This window comes from Zea mays, chromosome 7, assembly GCF_902167145.1.
Source record: "Zea mays cultivar B73 chromosome 7, Zm-B73-REFERENCE-NAM-5.0, whole genome shotgun sequence".
Classification (NCBI taxonomy): Eukaryota; Viridiplantae; Streptophyta; class Magnoliopsida; order Poales; family Poaceae; genus Zea; species Zea mays.
Window position 1 is genome coordinate 172,663,710 of NC_050102.1, and position 17,360 is coordinate 172,681,069.

Consider the following 17,360-nt stretch of genomic DNA (forward strand, 5'->3'; position numbering starts at 1 on the left):
CATACTATTGTGGAGCCATTCCACATGCCTATTCAGTTCCCGCCGTATCCAAAACATCTTATGCCATTTCATGAGGTCATCCAACAACCTCATAATAGGTTTGTAGGTAACGATCCTTCTTTCTATATAAATTCTATACTTATACACGTAATTATACCGATTTAACCATATAATTTATTCAAAATTAACCCATCACATGTGAATGGTTGAGATGTAATCGGAATAGTTATTCATTTGTCGCCATTAGAGCACATCGGAGGAAGGCCGTACAGAGAGACCATACTATAATGGATTCTGGTCACTTATACATGTTATTTTATTTTTTTTATACATTGAACACTATAAGGTTTTATTCTAAAAATATAAGCTTTATTTATAGGTGGGATATAATAGTCATGGGTATATGGTCTGACCTGTTGCAAAGAAATGCTCTATGGTAGGTGCTAGCTAGAGATAACAAAATCATAATTATCAGAACTATGATTCGTCGTAACAAGAAAAATGCAAATGAGTATTTACTAAAAAAACAACAATAAGAAAGATCATAAACATATATATTATGCACACACGAATAACTCCCAACAGTTTAAATATAACAACTAGAATTCTTTATTCATTCAGATATACATATAACATATGGATCCAAATTGATAGGTACTACTAGCTTATATCACATGTAAGCTCTATGACTCGTACGGAAGAACACAACATCACAAATCATATATAGCTACTATACAACAGACACGTACGTGTGCATGAGGGAAAATGTGCAGATAACCGAGTCTCGGACTGTACGTCCGCTCATGGTTTCGCCTCCGGCTCCGGGTAGTGGCCCTCCGGCTTCGGTGGCAGCTCAGCTTTCGGTAGAGGCGGCAGCTCGTGGTTTGGCACCTCCGGAACCTCTGGGTGCGGCAGCTTTGGCACGGTCGGGTGAGGAGGGAGTTCAGGCTTTGGCAGCTCTGGCGCGACTTGGTGAGGCACCTCAGGCTTTGGAAGCTCTGGGACGGCCGGGTGAGGAGGCAGTTCGGGCTTGGGCAGCTCCGGCACTGGGTGCGGCACCTCAGGTTTCGGGAGCTCCGGGACGGCTGTCGGCTGCGGTGGCACCTCGGGCTTGGGCAGCTCCGGCACTGGGTGCGGCACCTCAGACTTCGGCAGCTCGGGCACGGCCGCCGGGTGCGGTGTCAGCTCGGGCTTGGGCAGCTCCGGCACTGGGTACGGCACCTCAGGTTTCGGGAGCTCAGGGACGGCTGTCGGGTGCGGTGGCACCTCGGGCTTGGGCAGCTCCGGCACTGGGTGCGGCACCTCTGGTTTCGGGAGCTCAGGGACGGCTGTCGGGTGCGGCACCTCCGGTTTCGGGAGCTCTGGCACGGCCGCCGGGTGCGGTGTCAGCTCGGGCTTCGGCTGCTCCGGCACCGGATGAGGCACCTCAGGCTTCGGCAGCTCGGGGACAACGGCCGGGTGCGGTGGCAACTCGGGTTTGGGCAGCTCAGGCGGCACGACGTCGGTAGGGTGCGGCGGCAGCTCAGGTTCTGGCAGCTCCGGCACGGCAGGATGTGGGTGCTCCTCCTTGGGCGGCGCCTCTTCCAGCAACCGCGCCGCGCTGCTCATGCCGCTGCAGCTGAGCAGCAGCGCCACCAGGAGGAGAAGTGAAAACACGGTGCTCCTGGAACTCGAAGCCATGATTGGTTGGATGGTTTACACTCGACTGTGTGCTCTATTTGCTTCTTCTTTCTTGAAGATCGAGCTGAGATGGCTAGGAACGTACAGAAGCCTACGATTTATAGCCTTCAGCGAAGGCTTGAGCTCTCGTCGTCTCAGAGGCTCAGAGCTGGTAGTAGGTCATCTGCATCGATGTGGTTGTTTACCTTTTCGTCCTTGGCGATGCTTTCTTGATCTGGACTTGTGTGTATGGTTTGGTTAATTAGTTGGGAATACTGAGACGACCTGAGTGATCTGGTTGGTCGATGCAGCGGCGATAATGCATGCTGTACCTACACGTGTGCCACGTATCTCATCCATCAGCAGTTGTGTTTGGCTACCGGATTGCGCAAAGGTGTGGACTTGCAGTCCTGCATGCCAAGAACCGACTAAGAAAGAGACCAACATGAATACATCTATGCTCTAAATAAAATACTTAAGCGATCCTGTTGAAAACGACCCTAACACTCCATAAATTTATTCAAAGCACCATCTGCTACTTTTTATATGTGGATGAATATGAGCTAGGCTGACGACGCGGTGACGTCTAATATTCAAAAGTTCTTATCTTTGCATGACCACTTGCCTGTTCATATTGTGAAACGTACAATACTCATCGTAGCGATGTTTTGAAATTTTGTCTAGTCACCAATCGCTTGATATGGTTCTTTGTTTCTCGCACTCAAGTTTTTTCTTTTTGTGCTGCACCTAAAAGTGCGCTTGACATATGTGTTGTTAAAAAAGGGCAAAATCATCATTTTAGTCCCTTAACTATCGTCTAAATCTCAATTCCATCCTTGAACTTTTAAAACAGTAGTTTCAGCCTCCAAAGTTTAATTACTTTTGAATTTCGTTTCATCCTAAAACTATTAAAGTTATAAGTCCAATCCTCAAACTTCGTATTTTAGGATCGAGTTTATCCATGAACTATGAAGGTTACTTTAATAGTATTAATTAGGATAAAACCAAGCCTAATGAAAATGTTTTAGAACTAAAATAACTATTCCAAAACTTTAGGAACGAAATGGAACCTTAGTTGGAGCTATGCATTTGACATGAAATCTCCATGCTTGTTACTTTCTATTGTTTGAATATAATATAATTGAATTGTTCATTTCTTTTTAATAGATTAAGGCCCCGTTTGGTTTGGGTGACTAAAGTTTAGTGACTAAAGTTTAGTCACTTTTAGTCCCTAAAGAAGCAAACATATTGACTAAAGTGAGTGACTAAACTTTAGTCCTTTAGTCACCAAGGGGGCGACTAAAAGGGATTAAAGTAGTATTTTTACCTTATTTGCCCTCTCCACTTTCTTCTTATAGCAAACATCTATTAATTAATAGGGGTAAAACAGTCATTATTCATAACAATTAATGCTCTTTAGCCCAGTTTAGTCACTAGAAACAAACGGGGTACTTTAGCGACTAAACTCTAGTCACTAAAATTTAGTCCAGTGACTAAAAGAACAGAACATGGCCTAAGCTTTTGGTTGAATTGGTTAGTGCATCCACTTAGAATTTCTCAACCATGTGCTACTACCTTATGCGACTGCATTGGTGTAGCATGTATTTGTGTGCCAAACTAGTTTTTCATCATAGATCCAAGCATGTGGAGGTCGACCACCAGTCCACCACTTCTCCTAAAAACGTGTTGCTACTCCATAATTAGCTTGCATCATATCCACAAAAAGATCAGATTGCGCATTGCGGACGTTATAACAAAGGCACTACTTATGACACCTTTTACTCATTTTCGAGACACTCTAAAAAGATTAGATTTGTTGCACAGTTGCACGTACTAGGTCTAGATTGAGGGGTGTTAATATAGAAAGTCATTACTTCTAGTTAAAAGATACACGGGAATGCTGGCCTCTACGCAATCGGCGGATCGGATTTCTGTCTTATGCGGTGCTGCCGCGTGGAAGCAAAAAAAAGGCACAGGTGCACAGCCCCTTCACGGACCCGAACTTTTCATTGAATCCCGTTGAGCTTTCTTGAGTCCGCTCCCTCCAGCCTCTCACTCCCATGCCGCCTCTGCCTGCCTCCAGTCCCGCTTCCCCCTCACACTCGCCGTCGACATTCCGGCAGTTCCTGCTCCGGGCCTTCCAGAGGGTAGCGCCGCGATGGGCGACCCAGGCACCTCCGCCAACCCCACCGTGCGCCACCGCCTCTCGCCGCATCTTGTGGGGTAGCCGTCGGTGCTGCGCGCCCCGGACCCGCTAGACCTGGCCTCTATCGCCGCGCCGTCCGGGTACCGCCACCTCTTGCCGTCGCTCCGGCCGCCGCGCCTCCCTTCGCCCGACGCGGGCTGCAGTTAGATTCTGTGCCATCTACCAGGGGATCGTGATATTGGATTTGGAGATCGATGGATTTGGTAGTCCATGTTTTATGCGCAGCAGCGTTGTTGTGTTTGCATCCGGGATTTATGGAAACATGATGCATTTTCGCTATCTTGATGAGCTGATGTGATCGTCCTGGGTGTGCCAAGCCTATTATTTGATTCAAATTTTTTGAGGCATCATAATATTTGTTATGGTCCCTCTGAACCATGTGGGAGCGATGATCTTAAGCTCAATGCCTCTACTATGAATGCAAATTATATGTCTAATGTTGAATACTGCCTTCTGAGTTGCAAATATTTGTTTTTAAGAAAGGCAGTGTGCAATGCGCATTTCTGCTGTGTGTGGTACACTTTTTCTATGGCTAATGTAAAATGCAATTTGATGTTTTAGTTCATCCTATTTATTTATAGATATGAGGAGTACAAGTCAGAATACATCACAACTCAGAAGAAAGCATACTTTGATCTCCATAAGGATGAAGATTGGTAATTGTTCTTTATATTACAGTGTGATATATCATCTTATTTTCTTCAACAAATTTTTAATTTTGCATCTTTTTCTTGTAGGTTAAGAAATAAGTACCATCTTACAAACCTTGAAAATGTCATTGAAAGGTTTGCTACTTTCTTAGTCTATTCCTGTCATCTTCATGATATTCTGGCATTTTTGCAATGCTTTTTCTTTAATGTTCCTGCCATCTTAGCTATCACTACAATTTAGTCAAACATAAGAAGAGAACTGGAAAGAACTACTTCAAATTATTTCTTCCTACAACCGCAAAGTGGAAATCTGGACACGTGAGATGCTCTCTCTCACACACACACATGCACCACGCGCACCCATGGTGCACAATGACACACACATGCAGAGTTGCAGACAACACACATGCATGGATGATGACACTGTCTCCCACACAGGGCACACAATAACACGTGCACACACACATGCAGTCGTTAAGTTTATGATGCTAAAAGTAAATATTAAAGTTTAAAATATATCTAATAACAAATATAATGGTATGTATTTAATATTATAAATATTTATGCTTTTTAAATGATGCTATTATATTTAAAGATATCTTAACTTGGTATATTAAACTAGATGGGTTTGTACTTGCTGCCCTGGTCTCTGAGTCTTCACGACCACACTAATCTCCATGCTAGGGTCTTGCACTATTTATTGGATGCTATAATGGCACAAGGTGCTATCGAGCCTGCTCTGAATGGTGACTCTTTGATTGGACCGGTTGTTCCGAGGATGAAGAGGAAGACACCATCTGAACTGAGAGTATTGATGCTTCTCTTCCCTTCACATTTTAGGTTCAGAGAATGATTACCATGTTGTCACTAGGAAAATGCAGTAGGATAAAATGCTTGGTCAAATGTAGGTATAGCCTCAGCATACTTTGTAGGCTCGTGTGGTACTTCAGATATTCACTGTATATCTGGTTGGTTGTGAGTTCTTGCTGTTCAACCTTGGAACAGGGAACTAATTTTGTTTCATTCAGTTTGGCTGCTTTGAGGTGTGATTAGTTTGTTATGTTCTGACATATTGGAATCTTTCCTATTTTTTCTTAATCTTTTTACTTTTGTCTCTGTTTAAGAAATTGGATATTGTATATCCTTGTTTCATGGTTGATGTCTATTGCTAGCTCTAGATTTAGAAGATTCACAATATATTCATGACCTCTGGGTAATTATCTTAGCTTGAGGTAAATGGATGATAGGTGACACATCCAAGAATGCCCAGCAATTTGCTGGTTCCTAGAAGTGGACCATCCACTAATATTGTTATTTATGAAGATATTTTTATGCATGTTCACTGTTCTGTTTCGGCTGACATGTTTTCTATACCCATTAAAGAATGATATGTGTTTTCTATAAATTTTAGATGGCCAATGTTGTTCCTAGTCTATGTGTTGCAAGGAATGTTGCTTGCAATGTTCGTGGTGGGGTTTTCAGGTTGGTAAATGTGTGTTATGAAATTTATGTATTTTAATTATATATTTTGTACTTCTTCGGTACTAGGCCTATTTTTCTTTTTCTTGCAAAGAGTTTGATGAGAATATACTGAGGAAAGTGTTTGAACTATACTATGAAAATGGGTTATTGGATCTATCATATGCTCCAGATGTTGGTGACTATTTAGTCTGCGAGGTATTAATATTCTGAATATGGTCTCCCTCAAGTTTATTTTTTCTGAAACTTAATGCTACCTTCCAATTCCTTTACAGGATACAAGTTTTGTACCAGGCAACAAAGATCAGGCTCCTATACCTGAGTGCATGATGGGAACTGAAGTAGAGAAGAGACTAAATGGACAGGTGGATTTTTATATCTTCGTGTTACTTGGATCTAACAAGAGTATGCAGGCAAATAATGCTCTATTCCTTGGAATATATTAGCCAACGCTGTTTAAATTACAACATATGGTTCATGCAGTCTGCTTTTAGCCATTTAATATAATGCTATGTATTTAATATTATAAATATTTATGCTTTTTAAATAATGCTATTATATTTAAAGATATCTTAACTTGGTATATTAAACTAGATGGGCTTTGTACTTGCTGCCCTGGTCTCTGAGTCTTCACGACCACACTAATCTCCATGCTAGGGTCTTGCACTATTTATTGGATGCTATAATGGCACAAGGTGCTGTCGAGCCTGCTCTGAATGGTGACTCTTTGTTTGGACCGGTTGTTCCGAGGATGAAGAGGAAGACACCATCTGAACTGAGAGTATTGATGCTTCTCTTCCCTTCACATTTTAGGTTCAGAGAATGATTACCATGTTGTCACTAGGAAAATGCAGTAGGATAAAATGCTTGGTCAAATGTAGGTATAGCCTCAGCATACTTTGTAGGCTCGTGTGGTACTTCAGATATTCACTGTTATATCTGGTTGGTTGTGAGTTCTTGTTGTTCAACCTTGGAACAGGGAACTAATTTTGTTTCATTCAGTTTGGCTGCTTTGAGGTGTGATTAGTTTGTTCTGTTCTGACATATTGGAATCTTTCCTATTTTTTCTTAATCTTTTTACTTTTATCTCTGTTTGATAAATTGGATATTGTATATCCTTGTTTCATGGTTGATGTCTATTGCTAGCTCTAGATTTAGAAGATTCACAGTATATTCATGACCTCTGGGTAATTATCTTAGCTTGAGGTAAATGGATGATAGGTGACACATCCAAGAATGCCCAGCAATTTGCTGGTTCCTAGAAGTGGGCCATCCACTAATATTGTTATTTATGAAGATATTTGTATGCATGTTCACTGTTCTGTTTCGGCTGACGTGTTTTCTATACCCATTAAAGAATGATATGTGTTTTCTATAAATTTTAGATGGCCAATGTTGTTCCTGGTCTATGTGTTGCAAGGAATGTTGCTTGCAATGTTCGTGGTGGGGTTTTCAGGTTGGTAAATGTGTGTTATGAAATTTATGTATTTTAATTATATATTTTGTACTTCTTCGGTACTAGACATATTTTTCTTTTTCTTGCAAAGAGTTTGATGAGAATCTACTGAGGAAAGTGTTTGAACTATACTATGAAAATGGGTTATTGGATCTATCATATGCTCCAGATGTTGGTGACTATTTAGTTTGCGAGGTATTAATATTCTGAATATGGTCTCCCTCAAGTTTATTTTTTCTGAAACTTAATGCTACCTTCCAATGCCTTTACAGGATACCAGTTTTGTACCAGGCAACAAAGATCAGGCTCCTATACCTGAGGGCATGATGGGAACTGAAGTAGAGAAGAGACTAAATGGACAAGTGAATTTTTATATCTTCGTGTTACTTGGATCTAACAAGAGTATGCAGGCAAAAATGCCCTATTCCTTGGAATATATTAGCCAACGCCGTTTAAATTACAACATATGGTTCATGCAGTCTGCTTTTAGCCATTTATAACTATATGCCTTTTTACTACATTGCTCTTCTTGAGAATGGATCTGCACTGTATGAAGTTTAGAGACCAATGCTTATGATTAATCTCTTAATGTTCGAAATAAACTTCAAGAATATGAGTGATCAATTATTTTTCTTACCAGTCATATCGGTGGGAGCAAAGGGAAAGCCAACAAATGTCATCCTCAAACCGTTCACCAGATACCTCTCAATTTCATAAATTTGGTTAGCTCTTTAAGTTTCTCTTTCTGGTATTTCATGTTACCTTTAATGTTTAGGCATCTCCAGATATATTTGTTTTGTCTATTAGCTCAAAAAGTTTCATTGATTGGATTCTCATGTTTAGTTGCTAAGAGGACCTGACCCTTTTTTCTGCCACTTTCCTTTATTGAAGAAATGTTATTGTGTTGTTCATCATGGCGAACTTTAATTTTGCACCATCTAGCACGAGAATAAATTTTCTTGTCTTATGTTTGATAGGAAGAACATTGTCGGACATGGTTCTTTATCAGACGTGGTTCCACAATTCTCATTAGTCCCTCAAACTCGAGTGTTGAAAACTCATGCATGAAAATTGACCTAGACTACTGTGAATATGATATGTAAGTTATTTTATCATGGAATAGATAAGGAAACACAGAACTTAAAAGTGGATAGTTCCGCTCTAAGTAGAGTGTCGTAGCAGGCTGTGTGCAGCCATCAGAATCCAATTGTCTGATGAGTGATGTCATCCTATGCTCTGTCATGTTGATTTGCTATTTATGTTGATTGCTCTTGCAAATCGGGTGGATTTAGTGCAGCGCATAGCTGAACAGATTGGGTTCTGTTTCAGAAAAAAGAACCGAGACTACATCAGGACAGTGAATTCAGAATCATTGTGTACTGATATTATATCGGACAAGAGGTTTGTTTTTTTATAAAGTTTTGTCACACCCGGATTTCGGGGCACCAAGACCCGGGCGCGAACATAATCACCAGGTGTGCTGGGACCAAGTCTCACACATATGATGAATCATGGCACAGGATCGAATGTCACATCTTTACTATATAACAGGAGTTCTATACAAAAATAATTAAATAATTACATCATATGAGGAAACGATCCAGCAACACAAAGTTGACTGGGAGACGACGGCAGGGCACGGGGTCAGGGCGCGGAAGCTGTTGCGCGGAAGCGTGCTGCGGCTGATCCACGAGCGCCGAAGGAATCGGAGAACATTTGCATGCGGAGTCCGCGCGACGAGGGCCTCGCATCGCGGATTTGTCGCGGACTCTGCGCACAGTGCGTCGCGGAGCTCGCGTGGTGGAGAAGAAGGGGGTACTGGCTGACGGGTGGGGCCCCCAATCGACGCGCCACGCCCAGCACAACATACGGCTCAGGGATTCGATGTGAGGCACTGGGGTGTGGGCCCCCGTTGGCGGCGACAGTAATCTTAGGCGCGCGGGCAGGCGAAGGGAGACTGGGCCGCGCGGAGTGCATGTTCAACTGGGCCAGAAGCGGGGTGCGCGGCCCACGATCAGTTTTTCCTTTTATCTTTTTCTTTTCTTTTCCTATTTCTTATTCCTTCCTTTCCCTTTTCTTATTTCTTTCTCTTAAAAAAAATATTTTGAATATGGGACAAGAAGTAAAGGTTACTTCATAATTAACTATTCATGTAACTAAATACTTAAGTTGCATCATTTAATGATATAATCATTACCTGATCGAATAGAAAACTTTTCTATTACTTCTTTTCTAATATAGTTCTTGGTTTTCAAAATTTAGTCCCCAACATTCATTGCTCAAGTAATAGTTGAGATGTCTGATTTTACTATTTCATTCTTTCATGTATTTATTTTTTTATTATTTTTTTCTTATACAGATTTTGGGCATTATAAATCCTACCCCCTTAACAGAAATCTCGTCCTCGAGATTTGTAAGAAAAGGGATATCAGAAGAGTGGTTTGCAGTTTAGCTTTCAGTTTCTAATTATTTCAAAAATCAAAAGCCTCTATTTTTTTTAGTGAGTGATTAGGAAAACATGGGCATCCACATGTATAGTCATTTTATTATGTAGGACAAAAGATGGGTTGGTTAGGGCAATAATATCCTGGTGTAAGAAAGTTTAGGGTGAGAAAGAACTCCTTGTTGGGTGGTAATGCATCTGAAGATCGAGTTTGACTTCTCTCCTTCCTTGACGAGGTTGATATTGTCTTTTTTCCAGTCCTGCTCTTTGGTGTCTCCATCCGGGTTTGGGACAATAGGCTAAGATAGATCTGTGTATGTAGGTCAAGTTGTTGGGTATGGCCAAGTTGATTTAGGTCACCAATTTAAGCTTAAGTGGATTTGGAGTATGGCTTTATCCTTTGTACCAGCATTAAGTAACTTACTCTAGATTAGATCATAGTAGATTAGATAGAATCTAGATTAGGTTGGTATGAATAGATTAAACTAGTTAAGATCTCATTATTTTGGGATTAGGTCCCGATTGTTTCATTAGGATGAGTTAAGTAAAGTGATTAGGGTAAGACAAATCTTTCAAGATAAGATGCATCTATTAAGATAAGAGAGAATCTTTTAAGTTAAGATGAATCTATTAAACTAGATATGTTTTTAATGGGGAATGTGTTGTCTATTTTATAAATATTTTCCCTTATGTCTAGGTGTATATGCAGATAAAATTGTGGACAACACTCCACAACCCATCATACTTAATCAAAGATCCAAATCAGACAAGTATCATAAGAACAAACATTCAAGCACATAGGTACCTAAAAAATAATTTTGTTTTTATTCCTAAGAGTAGGTCTCATATTCCTAAAAGTCACTTTAGGCACAGGATTTCAAAGTGTGAAATCCACATTTGTCTTTAGAAAAGAAAAGGTAAGAATAATCAGAGTAAAGCGGAAATAGATGAGAAATATTAAGAGAAGTTTAGAAAGAATCAGAGTAGCAAAGGTAAGTAAGCATGGGTTGTCCAGTTCAATCTAGGTTTCGTCCTACAGTCAACATTCCTCTGATACCACTTCTGTCACACCCGGATTTCGGGGCACCAAGACCCGGGCGCGAACATAATCACCAGGTGTGATGGGACCAAGTCTCACACATATGATGAATCATGGCACAGGATCGAATGTCACATCTTTACTATATAACAGGAGTTCTATACAAAAATAATTAAATAATTACATCATATGAGGAAACGATCCAGCAACCCAAAGTTGACTGGGAGACGACGGCCTAGACCTCTCACGAACACATCACATCATCCTCCATGCGCCTCATCCTGCGGTACCTGCTCTTGACCTGTGGGGGGGTGTGAGACAGCAAGAGTGAGCTCACATACGTTCATCGCTCAACAAGTTGTGGGGAATAATGTGCATGAACTCGCCAAAGGTGGGAGCTCACGTGAAGTGTAAGGCTTACCAAAGAGGATGGTTAGAGCTGAGCATTGCTTTTAAAGTTGGTCAAAATTTTATTAGCAGCTACTAAGTATAAGTAAATACCAACCCAATTAAGTAGAAGAACAAAGTAACAACATCACCTGCAATGCAATGCATATGACAAATTGAATTTAAGTTCCATAATTTAATCATCAGAGAGTCCTGAGCTGCTCATGACCGTGAGCTCGGCTAGTATACCAGTTTTACACTCTGCAGAGGTGGTACCCTTTACCCACAAGTCATGTTACCCATCTGCCAAGGGATCGCGACTTCCCATACACCTCTACCGAGGAGGCGAGGCAGGGTAACACTACGAGGCCTTTACAAAGTTCCACTAGCTTCAGAAAACCCGCTACAGTTTATAGGAAGCTCCAATGCAGGAATCCCTTGCAGGACCGCCATCGCAGCAAAATCCTCCCGAGGGCCTCCCTACACTGACCACTCTCCTACTGCCCTTGCCCCTTTCGGGTAAGGTAGTCCTCCACTAGCTTTCCTCATTAATCAGCCAAGGGCGTCCCATTAAACCCTTGTGGTGGCACGTGGTTCTCAAGTTAAGCTCTATGTTCCAATTAACATTAATGATCTTGTCATGAACATAAATAAAATAACAACATAATTGGATCATAGATATAATGAAATATTAACCCAAAACCATATAAAGCAGTAGCAGAACTACCCAAGTGATTCAGGGGTAAACAAGGTATTCAGGATAAACAAACTAGGGTGACCTATTGGGTCCCATCAAAATTAAACCTATGCATGGTAAATGATTATAAAGAACATTATTGGGTACAAAGTGGACAAGGGCACAACTTGCCTGGGACTTGAGATTCCAGGTACCAGGATGATCTTCAGGTGACTCGTGACCTCACGCTAGTCGTAGCAATACAAACAAACAGTGTATAGAAAAAAAATTAACATTACACCAAACATAAGTACAAACTGAATAATAATAATCTACGCGTCGCTACGAGATCGCGGGTTCACGAACCACTAAGATCGGAGTTACCATTAAAGGGTTATGATTATATAGGAAATCTGTGTGATTAAAATATTAAACTAAATTATAAATGGGTTAATATAAATTATATGATAGATTATATTATAAATAATTATCTCAACTTAAATATAAGTTATAGATTGACCATAGATTATATTCTAGTAGATTATAATGAATCGAGACTAACCAACATAAGTTAAACAGATATCTAATTATAAAAGAATGGGGCATGGTATAATAAATGCTATTATTTTGTAGTAAATATTTATACGAGACTAACACAACTGGAACGGATCAAATCGGAGTTATAACGGAGGAGTTATGAATTTCTAAAGGTTGATATGAGATTGATTAGGAGATAAATTTTATTGTGACATTCATGTCAAGACAGTGGTATTACGTGATAAACAATAATATTACAAAATTATAGGAATTGGAATGGATTAATTTGGGGCTAGAATGAATTTTCTATGAATTAAATGAGTTCCTAGAATTATTTTAACATTAAAAATCATTTTCCAAACGAATTCCTCGGTTTTAATAAGTGTCTGGTCTACGCTCTAAATAAACGGAAGTACAGGGTCTAACTCGCAAGATTCCATAGGCTCATGTAACAGTTGAACAAGGATGGCGGGTTGGTTATCAGTAAGCCTAGGGACTCCTTTGAGATTTTGCCAAGCGAAGGGGTACGGTTATATCCTGGCTGTTGGATCACTGATCTACGGTCGAGATAAAAACCCTAATACAGAAACTGACCCCGTCTTCCTGACCACCGGATCCCGATCCGATGATCAAGAATCAACCAAGCCAACAAGTTCATAGGGCCGAATCTGAGTCGTCCACGGTTCGATCAACGAATTGGATCAAAAGACTCGAACCGGAACGATAGGACCTAATCTCAAGCGTCTATCTTCTGATGTGCGGCCACCGACATTCCCTGCATCCCCCGAGCCGAGGCGCGGCGGCGCTGGCAGCAAGCGCGGTGGTGCCATCGCCGGCAGCCCGCATGGTCGGCCCCAGGAGTCCCCCCTTCGCACCAGAAGCGAGCTACGTGTAGGAAAGACGGAGACGGACACAACAGTATGCTTCTTACCTAGGTTGGTCGTGCCAGGGTACTAAGTCGTCGGAGGGAAGCGGCCAGGCGGTGGATTTTCAAGTCCGGCGAGGAATTGCCCCAGCATTGACGTCGTACTTCACGAATTGATGGTCGCCGTGCCTTCCATGCGCTCTGGCGATTCTACCCGGCCACAATTGAAGCACCAGCGCTAGCGCGGATAGGAAATCAGCCCACGGCGGCAATCCCTTTACTCTCCCCTCGCTCTGGTCATGAAATGTTGGGTTAACAGAGGGGAAGGGCGGAGACGAGTGTCCGCCATTTATTTCCCAAGGTCGTGCAGGTAGGTGGGTTCCGCGGGGTTCACGGTCAACTAGCCCGCGCGAAGATCTCGGCGGGGCAGGTACGCCGCCAGCGCTGTACGCGGGGTCAGGGCGCGGAAGCTGTTGCGCGGAAGCGTGCTGCGGCTGATCCACGAGCGCCGAAGGAATCGGAGAACATTTGCATGCGGAGTCCGCGCGACGAGGGCCTCGCATCGCGGATTTGCCGCGGACTCTGCGCACAGTGCGCCGCGGAGCTCGCGTGGTGGAGAAGAAGGGGGTACTGGCTGACGGGTGGGGCCCCCAGTCGACGCGCCACGCCCAGCACAACATACGGCTCAGGGATTCGATGTGAGGCACTGGGGTGTGGGCCCCCGTTGGCGGCGACAGTAATCTTAGGCGCGCGGGCAGGCGAAGGGAGACTGGGCCGCGCGGAGTGCATGTTCAACTGGGCCAGAAGCGGGGTGCGCGGCCCACGATCAGTTTTTCCTTTTATCTTTTTCTTTTCTTTTCCTATTTCTTATTCCTTCCTTTCCCTTTTCTTATTTCTTTCTCTTAAAAAAATATTTTGAATATGGGACAAGAAGTAAAGGTTACTTCATAATTAACTATTCATGTAACTAAATACTTAAGTTGCATCATTTAATGATATAATCATTACCTGATCGAATAGAAAACTTTTCTATTACTTCTTTTCTAATATAGTTCTTGGTTTTCAAAATTTAGTCCCCAACATTCATTGCTCAAGTAATAGTTGAGATGTCTGATTTTACTATTTCATTCTTTCATGTATTTATTTTTTTATTATTTTTTTCTTATACAGATTTTGGGCATTATAAGTTTGCATTCACAAATTTTGTAGAATCTTTTTATTAGATTTTCAAGGTCTTCAATGAGTGTTTATTGCATTTGAATAGTTTGTGTTCGTCTTCCTTACATAATAATCGATCCACCTAACTGATGCTGAAATGCCCAAGCCTAAGTGAAAAAGATGCATTTAATCTCTACTTACTATGATTTTGGAACTGCTTGTTTACAATTACAACCTTCAAAATGAAAAGGTTTTCGCTTGAGATAAAACGGTTATACCAATGAACAAACCTGAGGACTTGTATTATCTTAGCATATACTACTTGCTTGACATAACACCGGAATTTAAACTTTTCTTCTGTACAACTTGACATAAACGCTTGCAATTATTTATTTATAAATTAGACCATTGCATATTATCTGGTTTTAAAACAATGTTTGAATCAGGTAGATGCAGCAACACATGCTACAATGAACAGCTAAACATGCACAAATTCGTGGGAATGGGGGGACTGGGGAGAGGACAGCGCCACGAACCTTGGGAGAGGAGGCTGATCGTCTTGTTGGGGTCCATGCCCTATCTAATTGACCATTGTGTATTATCTGGTTTTAAAACAATGTTTGAATCCTCTGCATCTCATACTCTTTTCTATTTTTAGTGTGCCTTTTTGATGTTTTTTACATTATTTGCTTTAAAAAATCTACAACCATGCGACTTCACTCATGTCACAAAACCTGTTTCCATTTAGGATATTAAGTCTGGACAAGTGAGCAATCTTTTTTATCCCTGTGCTACAAGTGTCTCGTTTAACAAATACTTTGATGTGAAGCTTTTAAGTTTAACTAATTTATTTCACTTTAGAATTTAAATTTGTACTATCATCTTTTTCCATGTGTTTAGGTGCCTGTAGTTGATGGATACTCTTATCCACATCTGACATAGAGCATGAATGTAGCTGGAAGGCATATAACATCTTATCTTGTTGACCTACTCTCAAGGAAAGGGTAATACCTATCTTGCTCTGAAGATGTTGTCTTCTGCAGTTGCTGGTACATTATTTTTCTAATTCAATCAATTCTCCCACTTTAAAAGGTATGCCATGAATAAATCTGCTGATTTTGAGACTGTCAGAGAAATAAAAGAGAAACTGTTCTATATAAGGTAAGTTGCTTTATTTTTCTTATTATTGTTTCTATCTATGTGGTCATGATAGTTAAATTATATATTGTTATGATTACAAACGAGAATACCAGCTAGGACTTGAGACCACAATCCATGTGAAAAGTTACACTGTAAGTTGTCCTGCTTGCATTTCTTCCCTGTTCCTTTTCTTACTGTAAGCTTAGTTTTTGTGATCAGCTTCCAGATGGAAGAGTTATTAAAGTAGGCTCCTGAAGCTCTTTTCACTCATGTAAGACTTCCATTTCTGTTTCTGCATAGTGGTACTATGAATAGTACACATAAATTCCATCAATTTGTTATCTGTGCACTTTTAGATTGAATGCAAATCATGCTGAGCACCAAGTATTATGCATTGAAATTTGTGGATAAAAATATTAAAGGATCGCAAGTCATTATTATGCAACATTGTCTATGCACCTGAACATATTGTATTGTATCCATGCACCATGCTTCTAGCGACCCTAAATGTGTGATGGTCCTTTATGAGCACCTATGACTCACATAGCGCTCACCTAAATCTCTTCAATTTCAATGTTTGCCCATATTTACAGCAGGTCGCAACTTATGCGGCCTACCAAGATTAGGGCATTGTAGAAACCATATAAAATAAAATATTTTACTCGTCAAATTATGTTTCTGTAAATATATGACTGTATCAGTAGTAAGGCCACCAGCATATTTGCAAGTTAAAAATGTAAATCAAGAATAAAGAAATGTATCCTGCTAGGTTCTTACTAATCTCTTGCAAGTGAAAGTGGTCCCATTATGAGCACTTACAAATCATTTAATAATCAACTAAATTCCATCAACCCTATTCTTTGTCCACATTTACAGAAAGAAGCAACTCATGAAACCTACCAAGAATGAGACGATTAAGTTAAGAGCGTATAGAGGTACATATTTACTATTTGAAGGCTATAATTGCAAAAGAGAAAGAGTGTTGTGATATTTATGTTTTTCATTTCTTCGTAGTTTCAACGCACTACCATAGGGCGCGCAACGCGCGCCTATTGATCTAGTATACACTAACACTAGCAAATAAAGGGACCATGCGTCATGATTCTGTACACTAGGAAAGGAGCAACATGCATCCTGATTTTGTTGCCCCTAATTACGACATGATTATTGTCTGCCATGTATGCAGGTGTCTTGCCTCGTACAACAATCATTTCAACATCTCTATATACATATTCTGTAACATAGTCTGGTGAGATATAGATCTTGCCTGTATATATGTTTATATTAATAGTGAAAAAATGGGTAATAAATACCAACAGAAATAGATATATACAATTTGAGACTTTTTCAATCGTTTCAAGTTTTCCCGTATGTTGCTAGCTAGTAAGTACCAACCAAAATTCTCAGCTTTTATTTAAGAGTATTATAATGCAGCGTATATAAAATTCAAAATATTAATTATAATTTAGAACAGGAGAAGTACTTTCGGTTTTGCTCACCTCAAATAAATTAACCTTCGTTATTCATGTGCAAGTGCTAGCTGTAAGGCGTATAAGGACTTTACTAGTTTGCAACACTCTCTCAAAAAGAAATTTCATAAATATATACTCTGCAGTCTGCACATATATAATACATAAAGGCCAGTATTTTCGTACACAGGGCCGG

The 17,360-nt window shown here is 40.8% G+C and overlaps 1 protein-coding gene, 1 long non-coding RNA gene and 1 other non-coding gene across 3 annotated transcripts; 1 reads left to right on the forward strand and 2 right to left on the reverse strand.

Moving 5' to 3' along the window:
* Positions 1-574: 574 nt before the first annotated feature.
* Positions 575-1,751, reverse strand: LOC100194091 (uncharacterized). Its single transcript, NM_001139145.2, has one exon. It carries the CDS (start codon positions 1,678-1,680, stop codon positions 802-804), a length of 879 nt encoding a protein of 292 aa, NP_001132617.1. The 5' UTR covers positions 1,681-1,751; the 3' UTR covers positions 575-801.
* Positions 1,752-6,017: 4,266 nt separating this feature from the next.
* On the forward strand, positions 6,018-16,681 carry LOC103633395 (uncharacterized). Its single transcript, XR_002748867.1, has 11 exons — positions 6,018-6,192; positions 6,270-6,359; positions 6,652-6,775; positions 7,380-7,450; positions 7,542-7,645; positions 7,723-8,172; positions 15,456-15,559; positions 15,648-15,716; positions 15,809-15,847; positions 15,915-15,966; positions 16,572-16,681. It is a non-coding gene; the product is annotated as an uncharacterized lncRNA (long non-coding RNA).
* LOC111589853 (small nucleolar RNA snoR103) lies at positions 16,201-16,307 on the reverse strand. Its single transcript, XR_004851684.1, has one exon. It is a non-coding gene; the product is annotated as a small nucleolar RNA snoR103 (small nucleolar RNA).
* Positions 16,682-17,360: the final 679 nt, after the last annotated feature.